Source organism: Balaenoptera physalus (assembly GCF_965194825.1).
Source record: "Balaenoptera physalus genome assembly, chromosome: 4".
Lineage (NCBI taxonomy): Eukaryota > Metazoa > Chordata > Mammalia > Artiodactyla > Balaenopteridae > Balaenoptera > Balaenoptera physalus.
Genome location: NC_138891.1, coordinates 55,530,545 through 55,554,689, shown reverse-complemented (window position 1 = coordinate 55,554,689; position 24,145 = coordinate 55,530,545). Strand labels below are relative to the sequence as shown.

Sequence of the window (24,145 nt, the reverse complement as noted above, 5' to 3'; positions counted from 1 at the left end):
CCTAGAGAAATGGAAATAAAAACAAAAACAAATGGGACTTAATGAAACTTAAAAGCTTTTGCACAGCAAGGGAAACCATAAACAAGACTAAAAGACAACTCTCAGAATGGGAGAAAATATTTGCAAATGAAGCAACTGACGAAGGATTAATCTCCAAAACATACAAGCAACTCATGCAGCTCAATATCAAAAAAACAACCCAATCCAAAAATGGGCAGAAGACTTAAATAGACATTTCTCCAAAGAAGATACACAGATTGCCAACAAACACATGAAAGAATTCTCAACATCATTAATCATTAGAGAAATGCAAATCAAAACTACAATGAGATACCATCTCACAGCGGTCAGAATGGCTGTCATCAAAAAATCTACAAACAATAAATGCTGGAGAGGGTGTGGAGAAAAGGGAACCCTGTTGCACTGTTGGTGGGAATGTAAATTGATACAGCCACTATGGAGAACAGTATGGAGGTTCCTTAAAAAACTAAAAATAGAACTACCATATGACCCAGCAATCCCACTACTGGGCATATACCCTGAGAAAACCATACCTAAAAAAGAGTCATGTACCAAAATGTTCACTGCAGCTCTATTTACAATAGCCAGGACATGCAAGCAACCAAAGTGTTCATCAACAGATGAATGGATAAAGAAGATGTGGCACATATATACAATGGAATATTACTCGGCCATAAAAAGGAATGAAACTCAGTTATTTGTAGTGAGGTGGATGGACCTAGAGACTGTCATGCAGAGTGAAGTACGGCAGAAAGAGAAAAACAAATACCGTATGCTAACACATATGTATGGAATCATAAAAAAAAAAAAAAGGTCATGAAGGACCATGGGCAAGACTGGAATAAATATTCAGACCTACTAGAGAATGGACTTGAGGACACGGGGAGGGGGAAGGGTAAGCTGGGACAAAGTGAGAGAGTGGCATGGACATATGTACACTACCAAACGTAAAATAAATAGATAGTGGGAAGCAGAAGCAGCCACCTAGCACAGGGAGATCAGTTTGGTGCTTTGTGACCACCTAGAGGGTTGGGATAGGGAGGGTGGGAGGGAGGGAGATGCAAGAGGGAAGAGATATGGGGACATATGTATATGTATAACTGATTCCCTTTGTTATAAAGCAGAAACTAACACACCATTGTAAAGCAATTATACTCCAATAAAGTTGTTAAAAAAAAAAAGACAATGAAAACTCAACCATAAAAAATCTATGCGTTGCAGCAAAAAGCGTTCTTGGAAGTTCATAGTGATAAAGGCCTTCCTCAAAAAACGAGAAAAATCTCAAATAACCTAACCTACAGCTTAAAAGAATTAGAAAAGGAAGAACAAACAAATCCTAAAGTCAGCAGAAAGAAGGAAATAATAAAGATCAGAGAGGAAATAAATAGGGATTTAAAAAACAATAGAAAAAAGTCAATAAAACCAAGAGCTGGTTCTTTGAAAGGATAAACAAGATTGACAAACCTCTGGCCAGGCCCACCAAAAAGAAAAGAGAGAGAACCCAAATAAAATAAGAAATGAAAAAGGAGACATAACAACTGATACTGCAGAAATACAAATAACCACAAGGGAATACTATGAACAATTATATGTCAACAAATTTGACAACCTAGAAGAAATGGACAAGCTTCTGGAAGCATGCAGCCCACTGAAACCGAGTCAAGAATAAATAGATAATTTGAACAGACTAATCACTAGAAGTGAAATAGAATCTGTAATTTAAAAACTCCCTACAAACAAAAGTCCAGGAACAGATGGCTGCATAGGTGAATTCTACCCAACATACAAAGAAGAACTTATACTGATCCTTCTTAAACTCTTCCAAAAGAGTGAAAAGGAGGGACCACTCCCAAGTCATTCTAGGAAGCCACCATCACCCTGATTCCAAAACCAGCCAAAGACACCACCAAAAATGAAAATTGCAGGCCATTATATTTGATGAATATACAGGCAAAAATGCTCAACAAAATATTAGCAAACCAAATCAAACAACACATAAAAAAGATCATATACCAAGACCAAGTGGGATTCATCACAAGTTCACAAAGATGGTAAACTCTTACCAAAGTGGGTATAGAGGGAATGTATCTCAAGATAGTAAAAGCTATTTATGACAAACCGATTGCCAATATAATAATGGTGAAAAGCTGAAAACATTCCCACTAAAATCTGGAAAAAGACAAGGATGCCCACTTTCACCTCTTCTATTCAACATAGTATTGGAAGTTCTACCCACAGCAATCAGACAAGAAAAAGAAAAAGGTATCCAAATTGGAAGGGAAGAGGTACAATTGTCACTATATGCAGATGATATGATACTATATATAGAAAACCCAAAAGACTCCACACAAAAACTACTGGAACTGATAAACAAATTCAGTAAGGTAGCAGGAAACAAGATTAACATACAGAAATTGGTTGCATTTCTTTACACCAACAATGAAATATCAGAAAGGGGATGTAAAAGAAATACCTTTTAAAATTGCAAGACCCAAAATAAAATACTTAGGAATAAGCCTCACCAAGGAGGTGAAAGAATTATATGCTGCAAACTATAAAACATTAATAAAGGAAACTGAAGATGATACAAAGAAATGGAAAGAAATCCCATGCTCTTGGATTGGAAGAATTAATATTGTTAAAATGGCCATACTACCCAAAGCATTCTACAGATTTAACACATTCTCTATCAAATTACCCATGATATTTTTCACAGAACTAGAACAAATAATCCTAAAATTCATAAGGAGCCATAAAAGAGCCAGAATTGCCAAGCAGTGCTGATAAAAAAGAACAAAGCAGGAGGCATAACTCTCCCAGACTTCAGACAATAGTACAAAGCTAGAGTAATCAAAACAGCATGGTATTGGCACAAAAACAGATATACGGATCAATGGAACAGAATACAGAGCCCAGATATAAACCCATACATCTATGGTCAACTAATCTTTGATAAAGGAGGCAACAATATACAATGGAAAAAAGACAGTCCCTTCAGCAAGTGGTGTTGGGAAAGTTGGAGAGCTATGTGTAAATCAATGAAGTTAGAACACACCCCTCTCACCAAAGAAAAAACTAAACTCAAAATGACTTAAGGACTTAAACATAAGACACGACACCATAAAACTCCTAGAAGAGAACATAGGCAAAACATTCTCTGACAGAAATTGTACCAGTATTTTCTTAGGTCAGTCTCCCAATGGAATAAAAATAAAAACAAAAATGAACAAATGGGACCTAATCAAACTTACAAACTTTTGCACAGCAAAAGAAACCATAAACAAAATGAAAAGACATCCTACAGAATGGGAGAAAATATCTGCAAACAATGCGACTGACAAGGGCTTAATTTCCAAACTACACAAACAGCTCAGACAACTCAACAACAACCAAAAACCCCAGACCAATCGAAAAATGGGCAGTAGACCTAAAGAGACATTCCTCCAAAGAAGAAATACAGATGGCCAATAGGCACATGAAAAGATGCCCATCATCACTAATTATTAGAGAAATGTAAATCAAAACTACAATGAGGTATCACCTCACACTGGTCAGAATGGCCAACGTTAACATGTCTACAAATAAATGTTGGAGAGAGTGTGGAGAAAAGGGAACACTCTTGCACTGTTGGTGGGAATGTAACTTGGTGCATCCACTGTGGAAAATATTATGTCGGTTCCTCAGAAAACTAAAAATAGAATTACCATATGATCCAGCAATCCCACTCCAGGGCATATACCCAGACAAAACTATAATTCAAAAAAAATACATGCACCCCTATTTTCATAGCAGCACTATTCACAATAGCTGAGACACTGAAACAACCTAAATGTCCATCGACAGATGAATGGATAAATAAGTGGTACATATATACAATGGAATACTACTCGGCTATAAAAAAAATGAAATAATTCCATTTGCAGCAACATGGATACAACTAGAGATTATCATATTAAGTGAAGTAAATCAGAAAGAGAAAGACAAATACCATATGATATCACTTATATGTGGAATCTAAAATATGACACAAATGAACCTATCTATGAATCAGAAACAGAATCACGGGCATAGAGAATAGACTGGTGGTTGCCAGCGGGGAGGGGTGTGTGAGAGGGTTGGATTCAGAGTTTGGGATTAGCAGATGCAAACTGGTGTATATAGAATGGATAAACAACAATGTCCTTCTGTATAGCACAGGGAACTATATTCAGTATCCTGTGATAAACCATAATGGAAAAGAATATGGAAAAGAATGTATATATATGTATAACTTGAGTCACTGTGCTGTACAGCAGTAATTAACACAACATTGTAAATCAACTGTACTTCAATTAAAAAAAAAAGAATTAGACAACCTACCTTTAAAATGATCCTTTTATATCTTTGTTCCTGGTGAAAAGCCAACCATTAGTAAGTTTTTATAGCATGGCAGAACATAATGATTTGTGATAAATATTGAATAGCAACCTTAATATAATACAAAATTATTGAGACTACCTAGTGAAATTATCTTGATATTATTCGAGACAATTGAAATGTAATTCTAAATTTCAAACGACAACAGTTTGCCTTTTTTTCTCCATCTTTATGCAAAATACAAATGTATTCTCCGTAAGTATTTATCGAGTCCTATTTTGTGTGTTGTTTGATAAGTACTCATTCTGTAAGAAAGACATACAAGATTAAATCTCCAGTCTTAATAAATTCCTAATCTAGTTAGAAATAGCCCAAAACCAGAGAATAAATAAGTATGAAGTGAAATAAATGCTCATGAGGATGAAGGAACAGATCATTGTGTATACCAATATTCTAATTAGACCCCAGGGAAGAAGTGGAACTTGAGAGATCATGGAACTATGCAGAAATCAAGGGCATCTCTAATGGAACTTTTAAAAGTTCTGTAACTTATCATCTATATTAAAGCAGTTGAGGTAGGGTGTTCCATCTGGAAACAACAATACTGATTAGTCTTCACTTCCTTTCCCTCAGTCCTCGCTCGCCCTTCTAGAGGATGAATCCACATCCAGCTTAAACCCTTCCATTTTTCTAGCTTGCTATAGAAAGGACAGAGCTGGATATTACAAGCAGTAATAATATTAAGTGAAGAGGAAGAAGGAAGGAATTAGGGAGGGAGGGGGGAAGGAAGGAAGGAGGAATTGCCAGTCAGTGGATATTGAGATCTAGGCAAGTCAGTTCAGAAGAGGCTCTAAAATGTACTGAGGAAACAGATCCCTGCTACTCAGGGAATCTCCTGCCTTCTAGCCAACCTCCACCCTGCACTATTCTCCCCAGTCAGAAGGCAGGGTTGGGTAGTGGGAAGGGCAGGGGCCTTGGAATCTGACGGACCTATATTCAAGCCCTAAATCTACCACTTAAACGTATACAACCAAGTAAGACTCAGACTCTCTCTGAGGCCATTTCTTAATCTCTATATTGATCTTAATACTCAGCTCAGCTCATGGGGTTACAGTAATGTCACAGTGAATGTAAGGCACTTAGCAGATTACCTGGGGCTTTGGGGAGTGACCTCTAAAGTGGCAAGGTGCTTCTCAGAAAACATGTTCTTGAGGACCCTTGACATAAGATCCTAAAACACCTTCCAACAGATCAGAAGCTCAAAGTTATTTAATACACATCCTATCCACAAGCCCTCTGAGGCTTCTGGGTACGATCAGTAACTACAGTGCTGACTACACCCCTTGAACCTACACATGTTCTAACCTGCTAGTGTCTGGGACTGGCACAAACTACCTCATCCTGAGGCACTTCGTATCTTGCTGAGTTTCTGCTTAGTAGAAACCTGTGTGTATTATGACTGTTCTACAGTCTCCTGAACAAATTTATAACTGTCTTATTTTAAATAATGATTTTACTGCCTACTACTGTGGCCTCTCTTCAGAGGTTTATACTTCAAAATGTTTTAGTTTATTTCTATCCTTTGGTTCTCTTCTGTGGCTGTATTTTTAAAACCCCACTCAATTTCATTTTAAATTAAGAGTGAAATGTACTGGTCATACTCTAAAACTATATTTTTATATCAGACAAACATAGCTTTTTACTTTAACAGTATTTCACAGTACCTCTTCTATGGATGAGCTTATCACAGTTTTAAAGGTGCTAACAATTGCACAATCACAGCTTAGATTTCACTGATTTATAGTGACAAGAAAAAGTATGATTTATGTTCTGCATAACACAGCAGTTAAAAGCAGAATAGAATATTATTTTGGGGGAAAAATGAATGTTACTTAATGTCATCTTGAAAATATCTTGTGGCATCACTAAAGAAGAAAAGAAATTGCCAATATGATTACAGTCAGGGGAAACAGCAGTCCTTTATTATCCTACATTTTCTATTCTTTATGCTGAATCACAATGAATCATCTCAGCTGATGATTTAAGTTAAACAAACAAAAAGGCAGGTAGAAAAAGAAGTGTGGGAGCTAGTACACTGCTGATATTCAAATAATCTAACATTGATTCTACAATGCATAAATAAAAAGATATTATTTTAAAAATGCAATATGCCAGAAGACAGTGGATAATTATGTCCAAACTAGATACAATAGAAATCCTTCTTGCAAAGATGCCAAAGTAGCATGTTTAGAAGAATCAGGTTGGCCACTTTTAAAAACATAGGTAACACATTCTAAAGATTATCTTGTATTCTAAATATTATCCAGTGATCCAGGTAGCCAAGGCAAGTGGAAATCTAGCAAGACTCTCAATATATTGCATAGAATGGGTTCTCCCAACAGTGTCTGTCTGCCTAGCACAGAAATTGAACCAGGGGCTCTATTACGGCTTCCAGATGCTGCCACTGTATTATGTTTGCAACTACATGATCTGGTTATTGGCTGCTTTGGAGGAATGAGCGCAAGCTTGCTTTCTTTCTTTTTTTTAAGATAAGGACTTTTTAAAAAAATTAATTAATTTATAATTTTTTGTGTTTGTTGGGTCTTCATTGCTGTGCGCTGGCTTTTTCTAGTTGCGGCAAGCAGGGGCTACTCTTCATTGTGGTGTGCGGGCTTCTCATTGCGGTGACTTGTCTTTGTTGCGTAGCATGGGCTCTGGGTGTGCAGGCTTCTATAGTTGTGGCATGTGGGCTCAGTAGTTGTGGCTCATGGGCTCTAGAGCACAGGCTCAGTAGTTGTGGCACACGGGCTTAGTTGCTCTGTGGCATGTGGGGTCTTCCCGGACCAGGGCTCGAACCAGTGTCCCCTGCATTGGCAGGCGGGTTCTTAACCGCTGTACCACCAGGGAAGTCCCAAGCTTTCTTAAATGAATTAAATTAACATGTGGTTTATTTTTTATCACTCTCTTCCTGAAGCAGAAAGCTGGAGTTGTATATTTAATAACACATGTGAGTTTAATTATGTTTTGGCTAAACCAGGAAACTGAAAAAGAAAAGGTTTTAATACAATTAATCAACATGAGGGAAAGGGTACTTTATGCTCTATTACAAGCCATGATTAAAAGTATCTTTTAAAAAAAAAAACTGACATTGTTAAGTATTGCCAGTGAGGCAACACTCATAGTGCAATGGATTGGAGTGCTATCCTGCCATGGGCACAGGGATTTATCTGAAAACTACACTTAGAGAAAAAAAAATTCACAATGCAATAGTTTCAAGACGGCAGAGGAGTAAGATGTGGAGATCACCTTCCTCCCCACAAATACATGAAAAATAAATGTACATGAGGAACACCTCCTACAGAACACCTACTGAATGCTGGCAGAAGACCTCAGACTTCCCAAAACGCAAGAAACTGCCCACGTACCTGGGTAGGGCAAAAGAAAAAAAAAAAACAGAGACAAAAGAATGGGGATGGGACCTGAACCTCTGGGAGGGAGCTGTGAAGGAGGAAACGTTTCCACACACTAGGAAGCCCCTTCACTGGCGGAGACAGCGGGTGGGTGGGGGGGAAGCTTTGGAGCCATGGAGGAGAGTGCAGCAACAAGGGTGCAGAGGACAAAGTGGAGAGATTCCCGCACAGAGCACTTGAGCTGACCAGCACTCACCAGCCTGAGAGGCTTGTCAGCTCACCCACCGGGGCAGGTGGGGGCTGGGAGCTGAGGCTCGGGCTTTGAGGTCAGACCCCAGGGAGAGGACTGGGGTTGGCTGCATGAACACAGCCTGAGGGGGCTAGTGCACCACAGCTAGCCAGGAGGGAGTCTGGGAAAAAGTCTGGTACTGCCTAAGAGACAAGAGACAATTATTTTGGGGTGCGTGAGGAGAGGGGATTCAGAGCACCACCTAAACAAGCTCCAGAGACAGGTGAGAGCCACGGCTATCAGCACGGACACCAGAGACGGCATGAAATGCTAAGGCTGCTGTTGCAGCCACCAAGAATCCTATGTGCAAGCACAGGTCACTATCCACATCTCTGCTCCTTGGAGCCTGTGAAGCCCACAACTGACAGGGTCCCGTGATCCAGGGACAACTTCCCAGGGAGAACACACACCATGCCTCAGGCTGGTGCAATGTGAAGCCAGCTTCTGCTGCCGCAGGCTCTCCTGGTATTCCATATCCCTACCTCCCCCTGGCCGGAGTGAGCCAGAGCCCCCAAATCAGCTGCTACTTTAACCCTGTCCTGTCTGGGTGGGGAACAGACACCCTCAGGTGACCTACACACAGAGGCGGGGCCAAATCCAAAGCTGAACCGCAGGAGCTGTGCTAACAAAGAAGAGAAACACAAATTTCTACATGCAGCCTCAGGAGCAGCGGATTAAATGTCCACAAACAAATTGATGTACCCTGAATCTGTGGAATACCTGAATAGACAACAAATCATCCCAAAATTGAGGCAGAGGACTTGGGGACCAACTGTAGACTTGGGCTTTGTTTTCTGCATCTAATTTGTTTTTGGTTTGATGTTTATCTTAGTATTTACAGCTTATTATTATTGGTAGATTTGTTTATTGATTTGGTTGCTCTTTTCCTTTTTTTTAATATATATATATATTTTTTCCCTTTTTCTCCTTTTGTGAGTGTGTATGTGTATGCTTCTTTGTGTGATTTTGCCTGTATAGATTGGCTTTTACCCCATTTGTCCTAGAGTTCTGTCTGTCCTTTTTTTTCTTTTTCTTTTTCTTTTTATTATATTTTTTGGCACTTGTTATCGTTAGTGGATTTGTTTTTTGGTTTGGTTGCTCTCTTCTTTCATATTACTTTTTTATTTTAATAACTATTTTTTCTTTCTTTCTTCCTTCCTTCCTTCCTTTCTTTCTTTCTTTTCCTCCTTGCTTCCTTCCTTCCTTTTCTTTCTTTCTTTCTTTCTTTCTTTCTTTCTTTCTTTCTTTCTTTCTTTCTTTCTTTTTCTTTCTTTCTTCCTTCCTTCCTTCCTTCCTTCCTTCCTTCCTTCCTTTCTCTTTCTTTCTTTCTTTCTTTCTTTCTTTCTTTCTTTCTTTCTTTCTTTCTTTCTTTCTTTCTTTCTTTCTTTCTTTCTTTTTTTTCTTTCTCCCTTTTCTTCTGAGCCATGTGGCTGACAGGGTCTTGGTGCTCTGGCCAGGTATCAGGCCTGAACCTCTGAGGTAGGAGAGCCGAGTTCAGGACATTGGTCCACCAGAGACCTCCTGCCTCCACACAATACAAAATGGAGAAAGCTATCTCAGAGATCTCCATCTCAACGCGAAGACCCAGCTCCACTCGATGACCAGTAAGCTACAGTGCTGGACACCTTATGCCAAACAACTAGCAAGACAGGAACACAACACCACCCATTTGCAGAGAGGCTGCCAAAAATCATAATAAATTCACAGACACACCAAAACATACCATAGGAGGTGGTCCTGCCCACCAGAAAGACAAGATTCAGCCTCATCCACCTGTGTTCTGGTGGAAACCTACACAACCCACTGAACCAACCTTACCCACTGGGGGCAGACACCAAAAACAATGGGAACTACGAACCGGCAGCCTGCGAAAAGGAAACCCCAAACACAGTAAGTTAAGCAAAATGAGAAGACAGAGAAACACAGCAGATGAAGGAGCAAGGTAAAAACCCACCAGGCCAAACAAATGAAGAGGAAATAGGCAGTCTACCTGAAAAAGCATTCAGAGTAATGATAGTAAATATGATCCAAAATCTTGGAAATAGAAAGGAGAAAATACAAAACGTTTAACAAGGATCTAAAAGAACTAAAGAGCAAACAAACAATGATGAACAACACAATAAATGAAATTAAAAATTCTCTTCAAGGAATCAATAGCAGAATAACTGAGGCAGAAGGACGGATAAGTGACCTGGCAGTTAGAATAGTGGAAATAACTACTGCAGAGCAGAATAAAGAAAAAAGAATGAAAAGAATTGAGGACAGTCTCAGAGACCACTGGGACAACATTAAATGCACCAACATTCGAATTATAGGGGTCCCAGAAGAAGAAGAGAAAAAAAAGGTAGTGAGAAAATTTTGAAGAGATTATAGTTGAAAACTTCCCTAATATGGGAAAGGAAATAGTCAATCAACTCCAGGAAGAGCAGAGAGTCCCATACAGGATAAATCCAAGGAGAAACACGCCAAGACACATATTAATCAAACTATCAAAAATTAAATACAAAGAAAAAATATTAAAAGCAGCAAGGGAAAAACAACAAATAACACACAAAGGAATCCCCATAAGGTTAACAGCTGATCTTTCAGCAGAAACTCTGCAAGCCAGGAGGGAGTGGCAGAACATATTTAAAATGATGAAAGAGAAAAACTTACAACGAAGATTACAACCCAGCAAGGATCTCATTCAGATTCAATGGAGAAATTAAAACCTTTACAGACAAGCAAAAGCTATGAGAATTCAGCACCACCAAACCAGCTTTACAACAAATGCTAAAGGAACTTCTCTAGGCAGGAAGCACAAGAGAAGGAAAACAACTACAGTAACAAACACAAAACAATTAAGAAAATGGTAATAGGAACACACATATCGATAACTACCTTAAATGTAAATGGATTAAATGCTCCCACCAAAAGACATAGACTGGCTGAATGGATACAAAAACAAGACCCGTATATGTGCTGTCTACAAGAGACCCACTTCAGACCTAGGGACACATACAGACTGAAAGTGAGGGGATGCAAAAAGATATTCCATGCAAATGGAAATCAAAAGAAACATGGAATAGCAATTCTCTTATCAGACAAAATAGACTTTAAAAGAAAGACGATTACAACAGACAAAGCAACACACTACATAATGATCAAGGGAATAATCCAAGAGGAAGATGTAACAATTTTAAATATTTATGCACCCAACATAGGAGCACCTCAATACATAAGGCAAATGCTAACAGCCATAAAAGGGGAAATTGACAGTAACACAATCACAGTAGGGAAATTCAACACCCCATTTTCACCAATGGACAGATCATCCAAAATGAAAATAAATAAGGAAACACAAGCTTTAAATGATACATTAAACAAGATGGAATTAATTGATATTTATAGGACATTCCATCCAAAGACAACAGAATACACTTTCTTCTCAAGTGCTCATGAAATATTCTTCAGGACAGATTATATCTTGGGTCACAAATCAAGCCTTGGTAAATTTAAGAAAATTGAAATCGCATCAAGTGTCTTTTCCAACCACAACGATATGAGACTAGATATCAATTACAGGAAAAATCTGAGAAAAATACAAACACCTGAGGCTAAACAATACACTACTAAATAGCCAAGAGATCACTGAAGAATTCAAAGAGGAAATCAAAAAATATCTAGAAACAAATGACAATGAAAACACGAGGACCCAAAACCTATGGGATGCAGCAAAAACAGTTTTAATAGGGAAGTTTATAGCAATATAATCCTACCTCAAGAAACAAGAAACAACCTAACCTTACACCTACAGCAATTAGAGAAAGCTGAACAAAAAACTCCCAAAGTTAGCAGAAGGAAAGAAATCATAAAGATCAGATCAGAAATAAATGAAAAAGAAACAAAGAAAACGATAGCAAAGATCAATAAAACTAAAAGCTGGTTCTTTGAGAAGATAAACAAAATTGATAAACGACTAGCCAGACTCATCAAGAAAAAAAGGGCGAAGACTCAAATCAATAGAAATGAAAATGGAGAAGTAACAACTGACACTGCAGAAATACAAAGGATCATGAACGATTACTACAAGCAACTATATGCCAATAAAATGGACACCCTGGAAGAAATGGACAAATTCTTAGAAATGCACAACCTTCCGAGACTGAACCAGGAAGAAACAGAAAATATGAACAGACCAATCACAAGCACTGAAATTGAAACTGTGATTTTAAATCTTCCAACAAACAAAAGCCCAGGACCAGATGGCTTCACAGGCAAAGTCTATCAAACATTTAGAGAAGAGCTAACACCTATCCTTCTCAAACTCTTCCAAAATGTAGCAGAGAGAGGAACACTCTCAAACTCATTCTACGAGGCCACCATCACCCTGATACCAAAACCAGACAAAGATGTCACAAAGAAAGAAAACTACAGGCCAATATCACTGATGAACATAGATTCAAAAATCTTCAACAAAATACTAGCAAACAGAATCCAACAGCACATTAAAAGGGTCATACACCATGATCAAGTGGGCTTTATCCCAGGAATGCAAGTATTCTTCAATATACGCAAATCAATCAATGTGATACACCATATTAATAAATTGAAGGAGAAAAACCATATGATCATCTTAATAGAGAAAGCTTTCGAGAAAATTCAACACCCATTTATGATAAAAACCCTCCAGAAAGTAGGCATAGAGGGAACTTTCCTCAACATAATAAAGGCCATATATGACAAACCCACAGCCAACATTGTCCTCAATGGTGAAAAATTGAAAGCATTTCCAGTAAGATGAGGAACAAGACAAGGTTGCCCACTCTCACCACTATTATTCAACATAGTTTCGGAAGTGTTAGCCACAGCAATCAGAGAAGAAAAAGAAATAAAAGGAATCCAGGGGCTTCCCTGGTGGCGCAGTGGTTAGGAATCCACCTGCCAAGGCAGGGGACATGGGTTCATGCCCCAGTCTGGGAAGATCCCACATGCCGCAGAGCGGCTAGGCCCGTGAGCCACAACTACTGCGCCTGCGTGTCTGCAACCTGTGCTCCGCAACGGGAGAGGCCGCGACAGAAGATCCCACATGCCGCGGAGCAGCTAGGCCCGTGAGCCACAACTACTGAGCCTGCACGTCTGCAGCCTGTGCTCCGCAAAAAGAGAGGCCCGTGCACCGCAATGAAGAGTGGCCCCCACTTGCCGCAACTGGAGAAAGCCCTTGCACAGAAACGAAGACCCAACACAGCCAAAAGTAAATAAATAAATTTATATAAAAAAAAAAAAAAGGAATCCAAATCAGAAAAGAAGAAGTAAAGCTGTCACTGTTTGCAAATGACATGATTCTATACATAGAGAATCCTAAAGATGCTACCAGAAAACTACTAGAGCTAATCAATGACTTTGGTAAAGTAGCAGGATAGAAAATTAATGCACAGAAATCTCTCGCATTCCTATACACTAATGATGAAAAATCTGAGTGTGAAATTAAGAAAACACTTCCATTTAACATTGCAACAAAAAGAACAAAATATCTAGGAATAAACCTACCTAAGGAGACAAAAGACCTGTATGCAGAAAATTATAAGACACTGATGAAAGAAATCAAAGATGATAGAAATGGATGGGGAGATATACCATGTCCTTGGATTGGAAGAATCAACATTGTGAAAATAACTCTACTACCCAAAACAATCTACAGATGCAATGCAATCCCTATCAAACTACCATTGGCATTTTTCACAGAACTAGAACAAAAAAATTTCACAATTTGTATGGAAGCACAAAAGACCCCGAATAGCCAAAGCAATCTTGAGAAAGAAAAACAGAGCTGGAGGAATCAGGCTCCCTGACTTCAGACTATACTACAAAGCTATGGTAATCAAGACAGTATGGTACTGGCACAAAAACAGAAATATAGATCAATGGAACAGTATAGAAAGCCCAGAGATAAACCTACAGACATATACTCATCTTATTTTGATAAAGGAGGCAAGAATATACAATGGAGAAAAGACAGCCTCTTCAATAAGTGGTGCTGGGAAAACTGGACAGCTACATGTAAAAGAATGAAATTAGAATACTCCCTAACACCATACACAAAAATTAACTCAAAATGCATTAAAGACCTAAATGTAAGGCCAGACACTATCAAACTCTTAGAGGAAAACATAGGCAGAACACCCTATGACATAAATCACAGCAAGATCCTTTTTGACCCACCTCCTCGAGAAATGGAAATAAAAACAAAAATAAACAAATGGGACATATTGAAACTTAAAATCTTTTGCACAGCAAAGGAAACCATAAACAAGATGAAAGACAACCCTCAGATTGGGAGAAAATATTTGCAAATGAAGCAACTGACAAAGGATTTATATCCAAAATATACAGGCAGCTCAATATCAAAAAAACAAACAACCCAATCCAAAAATGGGCAGAAAACCTAAATAGACATTTCTCCAAGGAAGATATACAGATTTCCAACAAACACATGAAAGGATGGTCAACATCACTAATCATTAGAGAAAGGCAAATCAAAACTACAATGAGGCCATTGTAGTTCTGACCTCACACCGGTCAGAATGACCATCATCAAAAAATCTACAAATAATAAATGCTGGAGAGGGTGTGGAGAAAAGGGAACCCTCTTGCACTGCTGGTGGGAATGTAAATTGATACAGCCACTATGGAGAACTGTATAGAGGTTCCTTAAAATACTAAAAATAGAACTACCATATGACCCAGCAATCCCACTACTGGGCATATACCCTGAGAAAACCATAATTCAAAAAGAGTCATGTACCACAATGTTCATTGCAGCTCTATTTGCAATAGTCAGGACATGGAAGCAATCTAAGTGTCCATCGACAGATGAATGGATAAAGAAGAGGTGGCACATATATGCAATGGAATATTACTCAGCCATAAAAAGAACGAAATTGAGTTATTTGTGGTGAGGTGGATGGAAGTAGAGTCTGTTACACAGAGTGAAGTAAGTCAGAAAGAGAAAAACAAATACTGTATGCTAACACATATATTATGGAATATAAAAAAGAAAAAAAAAAGCAAAAAATGGTTCTGAAGAACCTAGAGGCAGGACAGGAATAAAGATGCAGACATAGAGAATGGACTTGAGGACACGGGGAAGGGGAATTGTAGCTGGGATGAAGTGAGAGAGTTGCATGGACCTATATACACTACCAAATGTAAAATAGATAGGTAGTGGAAAGCAGCTACATAGCACAGGGAAATCAGCTCGGTGCTTTGTGTCCACCTAGAGTGGTGGGATAGGGAAGGTGGTGGGAGGGGGATGCAAGAGGGAGGAGATATGGGGATATATGTATACATATAGCTGATTTGGTTTGTTTTACAGCAGAAACTAATACTCCATTGTAAAGCAATTATTCTCCAATAAAGATTTAAAAATAATAATAAAAAAAATTAATGTAAGCTTAAAAAAAACAAACAAACAAAAGCTCAAGAGGAACTTGATCCTGCCGACAACCATGCGACTAACCTAACATGACTCTGCCCCAGCTGAGCCCTCAGATTTGTACTTCAATAAACTTTCAATAAATATATTATTTATTTTCAATAAATATATTCAACATAGACTTGTCAGAATACATCAACATCATCTACAAATTCATAAGAAAAAACAGAAACTTCAATAAAAATCGGTCAAAGATTTCCATAGGCAAATGCTCAAATGGCCAAAGAGGCTTATGAAAGGGTTCTCGAGACCTTTATTTATCAGGGAAATGCAAATTAAAACCACAATAAAATAATAATACCACAATTTCAAAGAAAAAGAAAAAGACACAAAATACCAAGTATTGGTAAACGTGTAAAGTGATCAAAATTCTTACTGGTAAAATTGAAGAAAATGCTACAGCGACTTTGGAAATCTTTTTGGCAGTATCTGCTGAGGTTAGACATACACATACCCTATGATCCAGCAAGGAGTATGCACGTGCACTAAGAGATACATAGGAGATTGATCACAGCAGCATTGTTCATAATAACCTCAGCCTGGGAGCATCCCAACTGTACCTCACGGTAGAATTGATAACCAAACTGCAGTCTGTTCATACGATGGAAGACTGCACAGCAGTGGAAACAAACCGCATCTCCGTGCATCAACATGGATGAACCTCACACTCATATGTAGGTCAAAGCTATGTTCAAAAGAATGCACATCATCATATCATTCTATCTTATAAAATGTAAAGTCTTCCTTTATAAGGGAAAAATTAATCTTCGGTGTTTGGCCGTGTTTGCCTTTGGGAAGCAGAGTCAGGATGAGATTAGGAAGGGCTCAGGGAAGCTCTGGAATTTGGCTTTTCTTCTGTGTCTCGATCTATACAAGTGTTTGCAAGGTGAGAAAATTCACTGAGCTGGATGCTTAGGAGTTTCACAGTTTTCAGCACTTATTATAATTTAAAGTATTTTTTAGATTGTAACTATCATTATTTTTATCTGCATTTCACCTGTCAAGACAACTGAAAAGTCTGAAATATTTCTCTTAGCATAAAAAGCATACAGAAACAACTCCCTGGTAATATCTCAGGCAGGCACATGCCCGAGATGACGTTAATATTTAAGCCTTAAGCTCATATAAGGCTGCGCTGGTTATCTGAACCAGTAAGACGCCTCAAGGAAGAGGACCACATCCTGAATGCTGTGGGGCCTCTGGTGTCCCAGCCCTGGTAGAGGGCAATCCCACATCTCAGGAGGACTGCACTTCTAGGGAGAAAGGATAAACAGAGAAGGACAAGCAGAGAGACAACTGGAAGACAGATGAAGAAATGTGCATATAAAAATTCTTACTAGCCTTCTGCCTCATTTTTTTTATTGAAGTACAGTTGCTATTCAATATTATGTAAGTTACAGGTGTACAATATAGAGATTCACAATTTTTAAAAGCTATACTCCATTTATAGTTGTTATAAAATACTGACTATGTTCCCTGTGTTGTACAATATATCCTTGTAGCTTATTTGTTACATAATAGGTTGTACCTCTTACTCCCCTCCCCCCTCCCCTCTCCCCACTGGTAACCACTAGTTTGTTCTCTACATCTGTGAGTCTGGAAGATGGATGGTAGAAGAAATGTGCATATAAAAATTCAAAAGAAAAAATCATAATGCAATAGAGCATTATTATGATGAGAGACTAGTCAAAATGATAAGAAGTCATTAACGTATTTCAATCAATGTAGTGACGTGAAATGTAGACAGTGAAAGAAAACTTTAAACAGATTTGGATGAAGTACTCAGAGCAGGGAAGAAAACAATGATCACAAAGGAAAACCGTATGAATAGCAACAAATTGTGAGATAGGAGTAAACAAAAGCAAAGAAAGTATAACTCTGAGGAAAACAAAAGGGACACCATGCTTAGGGTAAGAATTAAGGAACATTATGCAATGAAAATATGAGTTCAAAGATAAATGGGGAGAAAGAAAAACTAGTTTCAGGAGACAAACACTGACATTATAGAGACAATCAGGTTTGTTGCAGACCCAGCTGTCTCAAATCCTTTTTTGGATGAAGTGTGGAATATCAGTAAGTGAAATACAATCTTTAATATAGTTATGTAGTCAGAAGCCATACAAAAATTCCATGGGGATTAAAACTGAACATATTGTCAGGAATTTGTACCCAATAAATGACTAATCTCTTATCAAATTTCTCCATCACTTTGGGCAAGCAAGGTAAGACACTTCTCAGAGAATGCTTTTGATGTTTAAGTCCTTGTCACACAAAAAAGTCAGTTCCAGAACTGCCAGTTCAGACCACGAAAAATCTATCATGGTTCAGAGTTCCCATGGGAACAAGATCTTTCCCTAGGACTGTTTGGATTTTAGATGGTCTGCTTTAGATTTCTCAGGGAGAGCACAGACCAGGTACCCAGGGCACCCATCCTTTACTATCTATAGGCCAGTCCAGAGTTTGAATTGGTGGTCATTAAAACCAAGACTGGAGACGGATGGGCTGAGGACTAGACTCACGCAATTTATAAAGTGCACTCTTAATTTTGCAAACTTTGAAATTCATCTTACATTACTCAGAAAGAAGAAGAAAAAAAAAGGACATTAGGTGGGCCCCAATCACTTACGATTGTAGAAAAGAACCAAAGTGACACTTGAAAATAAGACACTACAAATCTAACAGAAATCATAGTGCTTGCCTCAGTGGCATCATCACCTTGAAATACTATCCCTCCTCCCAAAATGAAGTGATTGACACTAATGAATTATCAAAGCTAATAAAAAAAAAAAGATCAAATCAGCATTGTCAGTTTTTTAAAGAACAGTGGGAAATGCTGCCAACAACCATTTGACATTTAGTGAGACAATCAGGAAGTGGCAACAAGCCACAGAGTTCGAAATTATGTTTCCTGCTGGGTCTGGCTTGCACTAAATAAATGTGTACGTGGCCAGGTCAAATGAACATGACTTTTACTTTATTTGGTCATTTGTCGTTTTTATAATCATGCTAAATAATTACATCTAAAATTCTGGCAAAGAAAAATAGCAGATATTAAATAAAAAGCATCAGAATTATATAGTTGTTAATTATTTTGAAATGCTATTTTTGCATTAAAAAGTGGATAAAGTGAGAAACAATAAACTTAGTAAGGTCATTAGTGCTCACTCCTTAGTCAGCTTCCAGGTTCAGGGGTGTGGTGATACTTATTCTTGACACCTTCCCTTGCCCCCATAAACTCGTACCATTGCCTTGTATGTGCATTTTTTGGACATACTTTTATTTGTCACAAATACATCTGAAGCATGTCAGTTATCTTATCAGTCACTATTTACACTATATCTCCATGCACCATGTATAAATATTCACTCTCTTACTATTATGTGTTTGGCATTGACCAAATATTAAGGTCACTCAGTCAAAATGAGCTTTCAAGAACCAACCAATAAATCAACTCAAACAAATTATTCACTGGTAAATTATCCTTCTTTCTGGTGGTTGTGAGAATGATAGAGAATGGTCTGCTGCTACCATAAACTAGTGTAATAAATAAACAAGATGGCTGGTTGTCAAGGAGTAAAAATTACACTGTTGAAAATGCAATTGGGTTTCAGAGACCTTCATACTTAAACTCTCTGCAGTAAGGAGAAACAGTATTTTATAGTTCAGCCTTGAAGGTCTTTTTTTTTTAACTGTAATTGAGAATTTAAGACTAATCACCATTAACTGTCATAGCGAAAAAAGAAAATATATCAACAATTAAAGCTTGTATTAAGCAGTAAAATTATATGTTTCATTTAACATGCTACAGGAACACTGTTCAGCTAATGAAGTCGTCTAGCATTGTAGCTAAAACTGAAACTGAAATATTTATTTAGTTGTTGATATGTGGTGTCCATTATTTACACATTAGCACATTAAAATATTCTATTTTAAAAATAAGGTTACAACCAAAGTAGTCAAAATAGAACAGGTAAAACAAATCACCTACAATTTAGCAAATATTTGAATAACCTTTTACTATAGTACAGATAATTCAAATAATTTTGAATCATGATAACTAAAATACAAAAATGTATAGCTTAAAGGTGACAACTCATATCCCCTTGATCAAATACTTATATGCAGGTCGTGGTAAAAGAATATTTTTTGCCCATTTTGGGGGTTACTTTTTTTTTTGCTTTGCTTTGTCTTTTTAGTATGGGTACATCTCAAGTCTGGCCACATCTTTCAGAGTGAAAGTGACAGGGAGACCCAAGTAGTTTCACATCAAAAGAAACAAAACTCAAAAATAACCAACAACCAAAGAAGAAGCGGTCCAATATAACAGCAAGAAGCCAAAATGCTCCTGGCTCGTCTGACTGAGAACCTGGGATTTTTGGGAGAGGTTCATCTAGACTTTGTCATGTCTGGCCTTCAGTGGAAATCATTGTAGAACAACTGCAGCTTGTTTTTTCCCCCTGTAATTACATGCTTTGAGATATAACTGCTAAAGAAAGGATTATTAATCTCATCTATTTTCAGACCATTTTCTTTACCTTTTTGCCTTAACTGAAACCTGGCTCTCCCCTATTGACATTTCTCCCACTGCAGCCCTCTCAGGCGGTAGCTCTTTTTTCTCCCACACCCTTTGTACCACTAGCCATAGAAGAACAATAAGAGGTGTCTCTAAGTCACTGCTCATTCTCTGAAGATTTTAGCTCCTGGCTCAGTCACTCTCTCTTAAAAGAATTACTCCTATCTTAGTTCTTGACAATATCAATATCCATGTAGACATAGTCTGGCCTCTCTTCTCCATAGCCTCTTTTCCTCTGTTGATCAGCTACCATACTTCCATGGTCATACCTCAGCCGTACACTGTCATTACCAATATCTGCACTCTTTATATGGTCAAATTTTCAATAATCCCATTTGCTGGTCTTTTCAGCTTATTTTTTCTTAATTCTTTGATTTTGCCAATAAATAAAGTCTATCCATCCTCCTTTATTTATGCTCACCCTCTTTCCCTTTGTATCCTCACATTATTCTATACCCAGTTTAGATACATCATCCATCACTATGAATGCTCCTTTGCAGACACTCTCATTTTTCCTTACCTTATCTAGTTCATTACCCTCTCCCAGCAAAACCCTAGCTCTGATTAAATCCAGCTCTGCCTGCTTTATGCCTGAATCCCCAGCTGAAGGCTGGAAAAAGATACACAATTATGTTGAATTATCTCATGTAAAATATATTTCTTTTGAGTGCTTAATGCTGCCCAAAAGACTAATCCCATTTTCATAGTTCATTCACTCTACCACCTTCCCAAACAACTATTTTATTGTTTTTTACAATCTAAGGGGACTTGCCAAGAGCTCCCAGTACCACATCTACTCATGTGCCATATTCTCTGCCTTCCTTCACATTTTTATGGGTGGACGACCGCATTCATAACTAAAGCAACGTCCTCCACCTTATGCTGCTTCTAGTCAAAGAAATCATTCCAGCAATTCTCCTTTCACTCTTCTAAATCAAATCTTCACTCTCCATCAGATCATTCTCATCAAAATAAAAACATGCTAACCATTCTCAACTCCATGCTTTCCATCTACCATCACCTGTCCCCAATTTATCACTTCCCATTCTCTTTTGAACCCCTCTAATCAGACTATTTCATATACCATTCTACTAAAATTGTTTTTGTTGAGCTCACTAATGACATCCAAATTGCTAAATCCAGCAGTCAATTCTCAGTCCTAATTTTTCTTAACCGGTGGCGGTATTTGACGGAGTGAATCACTCCTTCCTCTTTGAAAGCGTTTATTCACTTGGCTTCAGGATATCACATTCTCCGGGTTTGTCTCTTACTCTTTATCTGCTCCTTCTTAGTCTCCTCCTCTGATTTCCTTTCATTTCCCAATTTCTAAATGCAGGAGTGCCCAGAAATCTTAAATCTTTTCTGTCCTCTATCTGCACTCAACCCCTCAGAAATCTCATTTGGGACAGCTCTCAAATTTATATTCCCACACCAAATCTCTCCTCTGTACTCTGGATACAACCACAGTCAGTTCTGCTCTTTAACACTTATTTTGAAAATGCAAATTTACTCCAAAGTGATTGATATTAGGGAACAGTTTGAGCATAAAGCTAACTTAAAAATTGCTTTGACTTATGCAAATTTTGTTCTACCATGCATGTGTGTTTCTCAGGAGAAGAGATTTTAATTTTGTTTTATTTGTTTATTTAGTGGCTGGGTTTTATGTTTTTGTTTTTTTGGTCATATAAGTGTACCAGGCATACAGTAGGTGCTCAATGTTTGTTAAATGAATTAATAAATGGGTTCAAGAGATCGTGTAAAGTCTATGGGGGTTATATGCAAAGCTTTTTGTACAAGTGTAATTTTCTGAGGAGAGAGACCATACTTTTCTTCGTATTTTCAAAGGGATTCCTAACTACCCACAAAGGAACAGAGTAATTATATAATTCTAACAATGACCCTTTAGGACTTTTTTCTGACCTTCAGAAGTAGCCTACATTACTTAAAATGCTCATATAGGAATGATAATGCTATAATATTACTTATGGATTCAAAAAATAAACCCAATTATTTAAAAAGAAAATAGAATTTGGAATTTAAAATGACAGTATTGTTATTGCTTTTGGTTTTGCTGGCTTTGTTTAATTTTTAAAATATCTCTTCTTCCTTCCTGGCATATGTGTAAAAACTTGCATAAGAATATAATGTTTTACAGCTGATTTAATTAGCAAAGGATAACAAGAAGTTTGTTGTTACTCCCTGTTATTTACTTCTACAATACTAAGTGTTTATTCTTTTGTAATATCAGTCACTAAAATTTATTTCCCTGGTATACTTCAAGTCCAAGAGCAGAGTCAGTGTCTGTAAGACTTGCCATTGGGCACATAACACAGCACCTTGCAAGTTACAGGTGCTTAATAAATGCTTGGTGAATATCTAAACAAAACAAAAAAAAAATCTCTTCATATCTTTATTACAATGGTATTAAACATTTATGTAGATTTGGACTCAGAAAAGCAACTTGTAAATCATTTATAATTCTACTGTACAATGTTTCTATTTCACAGTATACTACTTGAGGCTCCTTTCTATGTATGAGAATTATTCTTTATAGATGGACAAATCTTTATGTAATACAAATAATAGTCTCCTCTTTTTGTTCTTTGAAAGTTTTAAGTATAATATGCAGTAGCAACTGAATTTTTAAAGTGAAAAAATGAGAACTAAAGAAAAGCACAACAGTCTACAGAAAAAATAAAATAGTTGCTTAAAAGAAATCCTTGCAAAAAATATATTATTCACAGGAGTCTTTAACCCTTTATTTATGCCTATATTGTTCTTATTTTGTAAAATACCATATACTTGGTTACTCAGTTTCTAAGAAATATTCTAGAAATAGAAAATTGTAAGTGGAGAACAGAGTAACTGCTACAGAAAGTGACACTCATGACAATAAAAAGAAGAAGCTTGACAAAAGTAGAAAAACTAGAGACTAGCTTAAATATACCAAAAGCAGAGCAATATGAGGCCATTTAGTATGGGTGCAAAATAGACCTAAACAGCTCAGTTGCACCCAAGGTCATGGTTTTACACAGCCACTATAATAAAAGTAATATGAATCACTGAGGGAGAAAAATATTGTTTTGTAGTAGTCTCTGGATTAAGAATCAATCCAGGTAGTCAAAATTTAAAAATAAAAGTAATAAAGTTTCAGGTACTAGAAATATTTGGCTCTTTAGAGTGATCCATTTTCCAAGAATTACTGCTTAAGTTCTATAGTGAAAATATTGGCTTTTATATTGAGAAATACATGTCTACAAATGATCTGATAGTAAGATGTGTGGCTCAAAGAGGAGAAGGAGGGTGCATTTTGTTAATTACAATACTGCCCTTTGTGTTTGGTGAATGGTGACAGACTAGAAATTTAGGTGAAAGATTTGTATATAGATAAAGGGAAAATAAAGATAATTATTAGGTGGTGTTAGAATTCTGTAGAGAGAGAGATATTCAAACAGGAAAGAACTTAAATAGAAACTGTGGAAATAATTTCCTGGTTTCCTCCTTGTCATCCTTAACCTAGGATGAGCCAACACTTCAGTCAAATGGACCCAGCCCATACTTCATGGAAACCAATCCCAAAGGACAAACTTCTGGGCCAGTCTCGTTTCAAATAACTGAATATTAGGTATACCTCATTCTTGTTGACATCGTAGCCCACATTCTTCTAAGCCCTTCTCATGATTGTCCTCTATAGGAAGGGAAGTGCTACATTGCCATAGCTAGTAAGATAGTGGATGACTTTATCTATCCCTTGTTCACAATTAGTTGAACAATTATTCATTTGCTAAAATTACTATAATTCAAAGAAAAATTACCTTTAAGGCTGTTTTGAACTTCTAAAGCTATATCGAGAGCATTAAAGGGCAGAACTGGTTCGTTGGCAATTTGTAAAATCACTTCTCCTGAGAGCTGAAAGAAAAAGAAAAAAACACTAGCATTTAATATTAAGGGTTTTTGTTTGTTTTCCATGATTTCATACACTTTTATACACTTATCTAGAGTAAAAAAACACAGAGGGAAAA

The 24,145-nt window shown here is 37.4% G+C and overlaps 1 protein-coding gene across 5 annotated transcripts in view; it reads right to left on the bottom strand.

Moving 5' to 3' along the window:
* NAALADL2 (N-acetylated alpha-linked acidic dipeptidase like 2) overlaps nt 1–24,145 on the bottom strand; it is a 1,434,969-nt gene that overhangs the window by 88,371 nt on the left and 1,322,453 nt on the right. For all 5 annotated transcript variants that reach the window (XM_082458958.1, XM_082458959.1, XM_082458957.1 and 2 more), the window contains one exon: nt 23,939–24,032. In XM_082458958.1, the coding sequence (XP_082315084.1) occupies nt 23,939–24,032 (94 nt within the window). The remainder of the gene's footprint in view (nt 1–23,938; nt 24,033–24,145) is intronic.